This window comes from Sinocyclocheilus grahami, unplaced genomic scaffold (genome assembly GCF_001515645.1).
Source record: "Sinocyclocheilus grahami isolate Dianchi unplaced genomic scaffold, SAMN03320097.WGS_v1.1 scaffold768.1, whole genome shotgun sequence".
Classification (NCBI taxonomy): Eukaryota; Metazoa; Chordata; class Actinopteri; order Cypriniformes; family Cyprinidae; genus Sinocyclocheilus; species Sinocyclocheilus grahami.
In genome coordinates, this window is record NW_015505947.1 from 143,388 (window position 1) to 155,761 (window position 12,374).

At 37.2% G+C, this 12,374-nt stretch overlaps 1 protein-coding gene across 1 annotated transcript in view; it reads left to right on the forward strand.

Annotated features, from left to right (window-relative positions):
* Positions 1–2,964, forward strand: part of LOC107561340 (voltage-dependent T-type calcium channel subunit alpha-1I-like) — a 136,974-nt gene extending 134,010 nt beyond the window's left edge. The window contains exons 34-36 of the mRNA XM_016245766.1: positions 525–693; positions 1,379–1,608; positions 1,689–2,964. Coding sequence (XP_016101252.1) covers positions 525–693; positions 1,379–1,608; positions 1,689–2,279 — 990 coding nt within the window. The 3' untranslated portion in view covers positions 2,280–2,964. The remainder of the gene's footprint in view (positions 1–524; positions 694–1,378; positions 1,609–1,688) is intronic.
* The last annotated feature ends 9,410 nt before the right edge of the window (positions 2,965–12,374 follow it).

The window sequence follows — 12,374 nt, forward strand, 5'->3', positions numbered from 1 at the left end:
CGATGATTATTGATAATTGCTTTCATGCTACGGCCAATAACTATCAGTAACAGTAACAGATGAAAACTCTGCCCAATGGAAATGATCTACCTCTATCTGATATATAAACTGCTGTAATCCCTTACATCTCAAACAATGATCCTTTAATTAAATATAATCAGTGAGAATGACCACAGACTCGCACTAATTAGACTTAAGAAATCAAATAACTATAAGCTGTTAGTCTAAATCTTGCAGTCTCATGGGGAATGTAGCTCTGCTCAACCAGTGTAATTCTTTAACAGACTTTAAACATCTCTTGCTATTTGTTAGAGAAACTCCATAAAGACAGTATGTGGGGCAGATGGCTCCGATGATCTAGCAGAGCTTAATCGTTCCTTAATCCCTTTTATTGTTATAGAGGGAAGCCCTTAATGCAGAGAACCTAAAAGAGTTAGGTTTACCATGAAAGTAAGATGTTAGCGTTTAAGAGACCTTTAAGTCTCCCCAGGATCCTGAAAGTGCATGCTAATGTTTCTGCTCAGGAAAGGGGCTGTGATGAGTGCCTAAACACTGAAGAACCTGGAGGGAGAGGTCACAGCAGGTTACGGCGACCCTCTCGGGTTCACAGCTCTGGGACAGAAGAGGGGGTGGCAGTGAATGGAGCCAGTTCTCAAAGTCCACATCACAACACACCTGCTCGTCACAGCATAGGTAATGTGGCACACAGTCCACAGTGCTACAGGAATGATACTGGAGAACAAAGCAAGAAAACCGTTGTGCACATTAGTTGCGCAAAGTTCAGAATTGAAAAACTGTGTCCCTTTCCAAATAAGATTTTGAATTGAACACTAGAAAAACAGTTGATCTAACTTAAAAAAGGGATTACATTAAATTTGTTGCGTTAACTCAACTAACAACTGAAAACTTTGAAAAGATTGTTTGGCATTTACCAATGCAGTGAGCTACAAACCTTGTTCTTTTATCATTATATTGACATGACATGGGACTCTTAAAACTAGAGGCAAACATATTACACATCGCTCTAACGTCAACAAATTAAATTACCATCAGCATAAATTAAGACAGTAAAATGAATTAAATTAGATATTAAATTAAATTAACAAAGTAAAATAAATTAAGCCAATGGCATTTTTTAATAATAGTTACCATGTAATTATTTCAATTTGCTGGGGACTTGCAAATCATTTTTATTTGTGACTCAATTTGGAAAGTTCGGATAACATTTGAACAGGTTTTGAACAAATACTTGAGTATCTAAACATGTTGCCAGCAACTTTTTTTAGCAACATGTCCTTAAATTCAAACTCAAATCTGCATCCTCTTTGCCACCTCAGTTTAAATTCAATTCAAATCGAGTAACTGAGTTTGTGTGCAGGTGGAGTTCCCAGCAGTAATCAGGAATACCCAGGGGTTTCTGGAGCCTCAAGCCGTTCTACCACTCCCATCCATCTCATTGCTGAATTCTTCCACCCAGCTGCTGCGGCCCTCCCGGCACCCCCGAGAGGCCGACCGGGACACAAACCAAGAGGGCTCCGGCTAACTTCCCCAGCCTCATGGGCATCTCTACGCTCTCCTGGAGCAAACACCAGGCTGCTCACCACACAGGTTTGATTTACACGCGTTTACAACTTATGCATTGTGTCATTATCAATTCATTGCTAAAAACTCGACCTCTCTGCCCTCAGTATTCATCTCACAGTGACTCCTCCCTGGCTACGGGCAGCTCAGAGAGCAGCCTACCAACCACCATGGAAGAAGGGCTCAGTTTCACCACCCAGCCACTGCTGGACACACTCCTTGACGATCGCTCCAGCCTCTCCACAAAGACCCTGAGACCCAGCCCTCCAGCCGCCCAGAACCTCCAAACTATGAGGGGGCACCAGCGCAGCAAGAGCAGTTGTGAAAGGGACATTAATGCAGGAAGAACTCGGCAAGACTCCGATGAGGATGTAGGGATGGTACGGTGCGGTTCTAACCAGACTTGCGACAGCCAACAGCTCTCCGAGACACCGAGCAGCCTGTCGCTCACATCGCTGCTTCTGCCGAGCTCTCTAGCGCCCCCGTTTGTGAAAAAGTGCAACAGCACAGGTAGCTTAGACCAGGGGATTCTCACAACCCAAGAAAATGTGTTCATAAAAGAGCCACAGGGTAAAATCACCAGCCCCTGGAAAGAAAGGAAAGAAGGAAGAAGAGAGAGTCAGTCGGAGGCAGCACAAGGAAAAGACGGGGAAAGTACAAGCCAAATAACAATTGTGGGCTCTAGAAGAAATAGATGAAACTTTACCTAATGTTAGTTATTTCTAAGGCCCAATACTCAATCTCTGTTATTTTTTTCAGGGAGCAGTTTGACATGTGGCATTCCATCTTAAAGTCTTTCTCTCTCTATCTCCCTGTTTTCATTTGTGACCTGTTACCATTTTGTATTTGCTTGTGGTAAACGTCCGACAGGACTGGAGAGAAACTGGAGAGAGAGACCTGAGAGCAGTTTGGCCCCTTAGAGCATGACTAGACAGAAGGGGACTGTTCAGACAGCTGCCTGAACAATCAGGTCAAGAGACGACATACAGTACAGGAAAAGCTTTCCATATGCTGGAATGCTAGTTTTCTTAAATGTTAGTTAAAAAGGGGAAAAAAAGATAAACCCGAAAGTATATATAGAGGAACTGAAAAGATAAAGAGATACAGAAAAATATACAGTAAAAGATATTTCTTCTCTAAAAGAGGGCATGTTTGGTTTAATGATTTAATGCAGTTACATTACAAGGAAGAGTTTAGGATTTTAACTCTTTCAGTATACACATACTTTTTTTACTGTTTTTTTCATTCTCTTGTCATTTAGTTTGTTTGTATTTGTGTGTTTCTACGACATTGAGGAGAGAGAACAGTGTTCCTCATTCAACCTGAAGCAAAGCATTCATTTAGAGAGTGTCCAAACTTAATGAGAAGAAGTCAGACATCCATCTATCCATCTATCTATCTATCTATCTATCTGCAAGTCTATCATCTCATTTGTAATTTTATTTATTTATTTATTCATTCAGAGTTATATATTTATTTATTCAGGTTTATTTAAATTATTGTTTATATATTTAATTAAAGGGCAAATGTAGAAATATGTAATTTTTGCATTAGGAGATGAAAAAAATGCATATGGACACAAGGACAAAGAACAGTCCTCTGCATGATGGAGTCTCTTTACAACATAACAACTACTGAAGATGTCAATGCTGGAAGAAAGCAGTGAGGTTTTTACTCACATATTTTTTTATTGATATGCTCTGGATCAAGGAATAGGTGACGCACATTGTTGTGGTCACTTTTCTCCTCCCCACAACCCAAAAACATGTCTCTATGTGACTTTATTCCCTGCAAGTGGCTTCCATTTTTATAATTTTAGTTAGGTGGAGGGGACTTTTTGTATGCTGGGGGAAAAAGAAACGAACACACACACAAAAAAAAGGAAGAAAAATTGAAAAAAAAAAAAGAAATACCATCCTAAGGATTTTAGACTGTGGATTACATGAACTCTTGAATATAGAATACAGCCAGAGACAAAGGATGATAAACAGGCCGTGGGAATTAAATGCTTTTTCAAGAACCCTGGAGCCTCTGCTTTATTTTGGTCTTCGGATGGCATGTCAGATGAGGAAAACACAAGACGGTGATATTTAGCTTTCATTTTGACAAAACTAGGTTGATTGGATTTGCAACTGAATCAATTATTTATACATTCATTTTCTTAAGCATGGTTACTGGACTGCAATAGGACACCTCTGATTTATTATTCCTCCTCTTTGAAAAAATGCACTGGTTTGCTCTTTATTTCATTTAGCTTAGACTTGGTCACTGTATTCATGTGCAAATGGAGCAACTCTAGATATGACACTGCAAATATCTCCAGATATCTTAGTTTAGTCTGCTGTAGTGTTTAGCACCCCTGATGTTTTTTTTGTTTTGTTAGTTTTTTCTTTTAGAATTTTCAGGTGAATATCACATGTAGACTTGACCTGTTGATGAACTTCATTGTCATTTGATTTGTAGTGACTCTCCATCTGTGACATCGGGGTCTCTACACATTACATCAGGTGTGTTGTGGTTTAGTCTTGACCCAAGATTGTCATTTTATTCTTGCCTGTTTCATTCATAGAGCCACCGTTTTGAAATGAGAAACACTGAAGTATTAAAGTTTAATCAGCAAAACACAATAACAAAGGGCTTACTTGGTTTCCAAGGTGTTCTTGGATCTCACAAGACTTTTTGCTAATAGTGTGCAAGACTTTAAAGGTTAGTCTGACACTACAGCAATAAAGAGTAGCTTTGTGTGCCCCAAATATACATAATGATGTCTTTTTTCTTTTCTTTTCAAGTAGATTATTTGCCCTTGTTTACTAAGTAACAATACCTGCACAACTTGAGGGCTGATCAGATGGGCTAATAGATGGGCTGCCAATGGTTCAGATGAACAAATTAAGTCATTTTGAACTCAGGGCCTTGGTAAATACCACTACTGAACGCTCTGTTTCCTCAGGGAAACAGATGGCCGGAAAAAGGAGGACTGTATGTTAAATGTTAATGTTCATTTGATTTGACTTTACATTTAATGCTCTAATAAGCTTGCGTCAGTGCACTGCCATTATAGCAGAATATGAGTGGAGGCCAGTTTTATTAAAGTAACAGGTAAACTGAAAGCTAATTCATAGCCATTGATGTATAGTTTGAAAGTGTATGTAGCTTAAAGAAAAATCTGACAATGCATTTAAGGACGGATGCATATATTTTGTGTATGTACGTGTGGTGTTAAATGGTCTAGAGTAATGGGTGAGATTTTATACAAAACTCGATGTGTCTTGTCACTGGGTTGAACATATGTACATATCCTTTTATATAATCAAATTGCATGTGTGCTATTACCAATGACAATGATACATGCATTTTAGAGTGGTTGAGGCTTAGGTTTTTTTTTTTTTTTTTTTCTCACCCTGAGGTCTTCCTGAAATTGTGTTAATGTAAACTTAATTTCCTTTTGGTTTATTGATGAGACTATATTTCCCATGAGACAGCTGTGGTCATGTGCAATTTAGGTTTGAACTGTCCTCAGTGCTAGCTTAGATCCCTTATTGCACAGTTCTGGTCCTCGTATCTGATTTGGCTGTGCAGCGTTCAATGAATGCTGATATATTGCCTTTAGGACTACATTTTCACTGTTGAAATGACTCCATGATGGTTTTGTGGTGTTCCAGATCAGAGTATGTGAGCGGTGTGGAGTGGAAGTGGGATTTGTTTGTTTTGTGTGAGCAGGAAGAGGGAAATGCAAAAAAAAAAAACACTTGAAGTGGAGCTTAAAAACCTGGCTTGATTACGGTGTGCTCTCTGTGGTCACTCCATTATACTCACTTCCTCTCTTCTGTTGTATGTATGTTTGTTTGCAACACACAATGCTTGATGACTGGGCTTTTTTAGAAGTGTTTTATAAAGGAAAAAAAATTGAAAGTCGAGTCCTTGATTTTTAAAGGGATAGTTCACCCAAAAATTCTGTCATCAGTTACTTCTTATTTTAAATCTTGTATGACTTGCTTTCTCATGTGAAATGCAAAAGAAGATATTTTGAAAATATCTCTTTCATTGTCCATACAGTGAAACTCAATGGGGACAGAGTTTGGACAGAGTTCAACAGTCTGTCTCCGGAAGTAAAAATCCCATTCATTATCTCCATAGAGGAAATTGATTTTTAATGATAAATTATAAATCTTTTAAAACAGACAGGCCTACTGTGATCTGCGAGTTTAATCGATGGTATATGCTTTTGTTGAAGCCTTCAGTTAGTGTCATTTCAACTTATTTGTTTAATAATCATGTTTAACATCAGAATTTGTGATGAAAAACTATATTATCCATGATTCTGAAAAGAGAGTCCCCCCACTCTCATTAAGTAATTTAAATGGTGTAATAGTCTCTACACTCTCAAACTACTTTAATATTGTATATGCATGTATATTTTGCATGCATGTATAGTTTCTATATACAATCAACACATACAAGTCAATAGATTTATATTTATCTGTTGTTTTTAATTCAGTCATTCACAATGCGTTATGGGATTGTAGTTCTTTTCTTTACTGAAGTCCTTACACCTTTGTCTTTTTGTCCGATTGTCTGATACTTTTTTGCTTCAAAATAAAGTTGTCATGTTGTGATTTACCTCATAGCTGATTGTTTTGGTTCATGGCTTATAACTCTTTACTAGAGATGTTTTAAAAATCCTTATGGAAAAATGAATGGGAAAAATACTTCCAGAACCAAGGCTGCTGAAAGTGAGTAGACATTGTTGCACTCTGTTGACTCTTAAATTATCTTGTTTTGTGAATGACCTTTTTTTTGGTAAACTATGCCTTTAATTTCTTGCGCTGATATTCAGTGCAGCATGCTTATGTGATATTGCTTAATTTGGATATTTATAAGTAAAATACATTGATTTGCCCCTCTAAAAGAAGCAATAAACTCGTAGCATAATCCTTGAGAAAATGAAGATGGGTGGAAAAAGACAGGAGAGGATCTGACAGTAGACACGCTACTAGTGCTTTGGCATGCTTGTGTGGTCGGTCAAAAAGCTCTGAAGTGGAAACTCATGGGAGAAGTGTTGTTTCTCCACACCTAAACCATCTCTCCCCTCCAGCTATCTGTCCTTTAAATGTCAGCTGCTCTGCTGTTCCAAGTCCTGTCCACATGCTTGCAGGGCCATGGTGTCGCCAGCCTCGGGAATCTTGGGATGCAGCCTTTCACACCACTGTACAAATCAAGTCAAAATCATTTATTTTATCATGTGAAGTCAAAATATTTCATTTGATCATGTAAAATGAAGGGATGATCTTTGGCTGAGCACTAAATTGCCCTCTGAAAGAGTAGCGTTTCTGTAGCTGCAGTTTTTTGTCTTATATGTTAGTACCTGGTAAGTTCTGGAGGTCGTATGCTTTATATTTGACACGTATGCGCTCTTATCTAATCATTACAGCTTTGGAGAGTGTCGGTTAGATGTATAGAGAACCTCTGACATCAGTGTTTTATCTAGAGCTTGAGTAATTACTCTCCCCGTCTGACTGGAATAAAGCAAGCGCTAATCGCTACAGAAGTCATAAGGTAAAAATAAAGGCGATCCTCCCACTTAATGACAAAAAAGGATCTTCAGTAATGACCAGGGCACCTCTAAGAGGACAATGAGATGGATACCCTTGTAGCACATTGCATGGCTTTAAATGTGTCATTATTCTGTACCTTTCCGTTTTTTTAAATGAAAAGAAAGAAAGATGAAATGGTTAAAGTTACTTCTAGGTGTTGTAAATTTGGACTAAATTGCAGCTTGTTGTGAAATCTCAAGTGTAGTTCTGAGTAGGTGTGTTTGATTCTCTCTCTTTTCCCTCTCTCATTTGGTTTGTTTGGCAATCACTAAATCAAGACACTGGCTCTCCATCATCACAGAGCAGAGCACTTCACACACCTGAAATATGATACCCTATACACAAATACACACAAACAACAGTTTCATCAAGGTGACACAAAGTAAATTCTGCTCGGATTTGGTTACTTAAACTCCACCGCATTGGTGCCGATAACAAAAAAAAATGAAGAGCAAAAGAGATAAAAGACAAAAACACCATAAACATCCTGTGACAACAGGAACAAAGGCTGAGAGTTATCTGATGTGCCTGTCAATCTGCTCTATTAGAAGCAATACTGATACCTGCCTCTCAACTGGTGGCCTGCAGTTATGACCCTATATGCTAACTGCAAATAATAACATACAATATATATATTCTAGTTAGAACTGTAAAAAAAGAGGGAAAATATAAATAGTTTGCATATATTTTGTTGTTGACCTCAAAGTATGTGTATTCATATCAGCATCTTGGTAGAAGGAAACTGATGCTGGTAGCCATGAGGATTTCAAGATCAGAAACAAAGATTGTCAGTTTTCTATGCTCATTTAACATGGCATGGTAAATATTGTGCATATTATTAAAGGGTTAGTTCACCCAAAAAATGAAAATTCTGTGATTAATTACTCACCCTCATGTCGTTTTAACAAATGTATGATTCAGGACTAGAACTCTACAGCAGTGCCTCTCAACTGGTGGCCTGCAGTTATGACCCTATATGCTAACTGCAAATAATAACATACAATATATATATATTCTAGTTAGAACTGTAAAAAAAGAGGGAAAATATAAATAGTTTGCATATATTTTGTTGTTGACCTCAAAGTATGTGTATTCATATCAGCATCTTGGTAGAAGGAAACTGATGCTGGTAGCCATGAGGATTTCAAGATCAGAAACAAAGATTGTCAGTTTTCTATGCTCATTTAACATGGCATGGTAAATATTGTGCATATTATTAAAGGGTTAGTTCACCCAAAAAATGAAAATTCTGTGATTAATTACTCACCCTCATGTCGTTTTAACAAATGTATGATTCAGGACTAGAAAGAACATTCATGTTATATGCAAAATCCTGCATAATAATATAACCTCTACAGGGAAACACTTCAATGTTATGTAGTTTGAACACTTCCTGCGCCTGATGGGAATAAAACAAAAGCAAAAACCTACAAATTCATCTATTACTAATATAAACTGACCCAAAGCACGTCTGCAGACACATAACAGCAGAAGACCAGCAGACTTCTCTCAGTTAATTTCTTAACACACAGCTTTCTACAGAACAGTCTAATAAAGACTCCATTAAATCAAAATATAATTTTGTAGCTTTTAGTCCTTTTCTATTAGCATTGTGGTCATCTGTATGGTGTGCTCCTAAACACTGAGAAAGTTTACTTTTTGCAGATATACACATCTAAAATTTGGTCTTTCTCTCCTGGAAATATTGATGGCTCATCCTGCACTCACTGATTTTGGCCAGTCAGACGCTCTCTAGAGAATGTACCACCTCTTAATACCACCTGCAACCAACCAGCAAGTATCAAATCATGGCTATGACGTAAACTAAAGGCTACTGGCTATTTAAAAAATACTCATCCCAACATCCTTTTTCAATAGGAAATAAAAACACTTCAATTTAATGGGGTTTAGAAGATGCAGTTAGACTATAGTTAGACCGCCTATTCTCAAATGGTTTTGTTTCAGGACTCAGATTTTACATTGGAAATGTGGAGACCAAACACCATATTACCAAAATGGCTTATCAAACAAAAGTAAAAAATATTGTTAAAATCAAATAATGAAACTTAGTTAAAAAAGTATTCTCGTAGCTTCGTAAAATTATGGTTGAACCCCTGATGTCACATGAATTATTTTACCAATCTCCTTGCTACGTTTCTGGACCTTGATCGTGGTAATTACATTGCTGTCTATGGGAGGGTCAGAGAGCTCTCAGAATTAATCAAAAATATCTTAATTTGTGTTCCGAAGATCTTATCTTGAACGGAGGTCTTATGGGGTTAAAAGAAAAATAGTGGTAATGTCCATTAATATTCATGTTTCTGAATGCTTTGCTAATGTGAGTTCAGCTTCAGTTCTTTAAATTCACTGGTTGGTTTTGACTATTATGTGTAAGTTTATGTATGTTTAATAGACAGCTGATGGCAATGATAATTTGGCGATTATGAATCCCCTTTTGATCCTGATTTAAAAATACAAACTGTTAGAAAAAGAACAGTAGAAACTTTAGGAATTGTCAAATAAATTGCATATCCTGAATCGAGACAGCAGGTGTTTGGGTTGAAATCGTTGCCCCAGAACCCTACTTGGAAACAAGAGAGCTCTTTTTGGGGGGCCTGAGACTGATGATGATTCTTATTTGCAATGACAGCATCATAATTTCTTGTTTGGGTGCGGCAGGCCTGCTACTGTCTGGGCTTGTCTGCGAGCGCTACGACAGGCTTTTGAAGTGTCAAATCTTTGTTATTAAGTTTGCCCAGGCTCACCTTGCCTATGATTGAATTATGGCCCAATAGTAGGCATCTAAATTAGGGGACCACTAAAATGTGCAGTTTATTGTTTCAGTGTTCATTTCAACAACTGAAATGAAAAAAATCTTTCAAACACCTAATGCAGTGAAGGTTTCACTAGACTAGGTAACTAGTATGTTGCTGTTTTTGTGCCAAAAAGGGGAGGGGGGAAAAAACAAGATGTCTAATTCTGACCTGATTAAAAGTCAGTTTGAATTTTTCTTATGGCTGCCATGTCAATTTTTGCTAAAAATATTTTGAATGGACTTCAAAACTGTTTCTTTCTTTATAATGATATTGTAAGATTAGAAAAAATATTTGAAAGAAATAGTTGCTTGATGCTACAGTTTATGTAAACATTTACAGAAAAAAAAATTCCCAGACTGAACAGAGCAATGTAAACAATATATTTCAGAGCATGAGTATTTATTTATTTATAAGTTAAAAGGTTTTCATTAGTTCACAGATGTCTGCTGAGTGTTTTGCACAAGCATGTTATGCCTGATTATTTATTTATGCTGCATTGACTTTAATTAAGCAAGTAGTGTCTGTATCCTCCAGGCGCATTTGGCTCATTTTCATGTCTTTTCATGCACTTGATTATTTACAGGTACAATGTAATTTATACATATATTTATTTCAAAGATGTCACTAGTCAAGCATGTTGCTATTTATCTTTACAAACATGATCTTGTTTTTATCAAGCAAAACATGGTGAATTATGACTGTAACCTCAAGGCTTCATTTCCAGAACCTCATTTCATTTTGCAGGAGCAGATTGAGCATGTTGCTCTGATTAAAAAACCTGCAGTCCAAATCGTTCATGCTAAATGACTGCACCAAGTGCTCTGTGGAAATCCAAATATGCTTTAGCATTATAGGGAACAATACATTATATATACAGGGCTCTCAGTGAATTTGCTGAGGCATGAATTCTTAACGTATGCTTTCTGCTAGGAACAAGGTAAAACCTTTCCACTTCAATGTTACTACTCTGTAAGACACAAACACACATTGCCATATTGTTGCTGGCATAAATGAGGGGTTTTGATTTAATATCTCAGTTGGCAGGGTGGCATTATCAGTCTTGAACAGGTAAATGTATAAAATACAACAAAAGCACCCAGATTTACATAAGCGAATCGAAAACAGTACAGAGCAAATCAGCTTTATTTGTTTATTTATTTATTTTTACATCGAACAAATCGATTCATTCGAATTAATCAGACTCTCCAATGTATCATATGAGAAAGGACAGGATGTGGCTACATTTCTTTATTCCCCATTTCATACATTAAAAACCGTGATGTAGCGTTTGGTAGTTTTTAAGTAGCTAGTTTGCTGGAAAGCAAATTTGAAACAGCTGTTTCGTGCCGCTACTAAAATAAAAAATGTATTTAAATTAGTTACGTCGCTGCGTTTAGTCTTGCTTCTTCTCAGTTGGCAGGGTGGCATTATCAGTCTTGAACAGGTAAATGTATAAAATACAACAAAAGCACCCAGATTTACATAAGCGAATCGAAAACATAGTACAGAGCAAATCAGCTTTATTTGTTTATTTATTTATTTTTACATCGAACAAATCGATTCATTCGAATTAATCAGACTCTCCAATGTATCATATGAGAAAGGACAGGATGTGGCTACATTTCTTTATTCCCCATTTCATACATTAAAAACCGTGATGTAGCGTTTGGTAGTTTTTAAGTAGCTAGTTTGCTGGAAAGCAAATTTGAAACAGCTGTTTCGTGCCGCTACTAAAATAAAAAATGTATTTAAATTAGTTACGTCGCTGCGTTTAGTCTTGCTTCTCCCCAACACTGGTGGTTATACAGTCTCAAAATGGAAGCATTCACTGCTAATTGTGTCCTAATGTCATGATGCAAACACATCAATATTGTCACGCGCGGCTGCATTCATGATTAGATTTGATATTCAGTTCAGCGCCGACGGACTAAAAGGCCATTCTTTTTTCTGGTTGAATGTTATGTCACAGTTTAACATGAAGCATTGTACATACGCAGCAGGTAAAGACTCTACTGTCCCTCTTCGTCTTCATTCCACTTCATTTAAGTGGCCATTTGTTTGCGTTCACGCAGTATATTAACTTATTCGTTTCTCTATTAGAATGTGAAGTGCTAATATTGGAAAGAGATTACTCAAAGACTGTTTTGCACGGGTTGCCATTAATACAGCGGCAACAGTGTTGCAGATAGGCACTGAGAGACAAAAAATCACTAGCAATTTATTCCTGATGTGTCATGTTCTCTATAGCAATTATGATGCTGGCCTATTGTTTGAAGAATAAAGGAGATGCAAAGATAGCATTTGCCGTTTTTCATCAACCCCGTGCACAGCTACTGATCTGTCACAATAAAATGCTCTCTCACTCTTTGCACATGAAGCATTG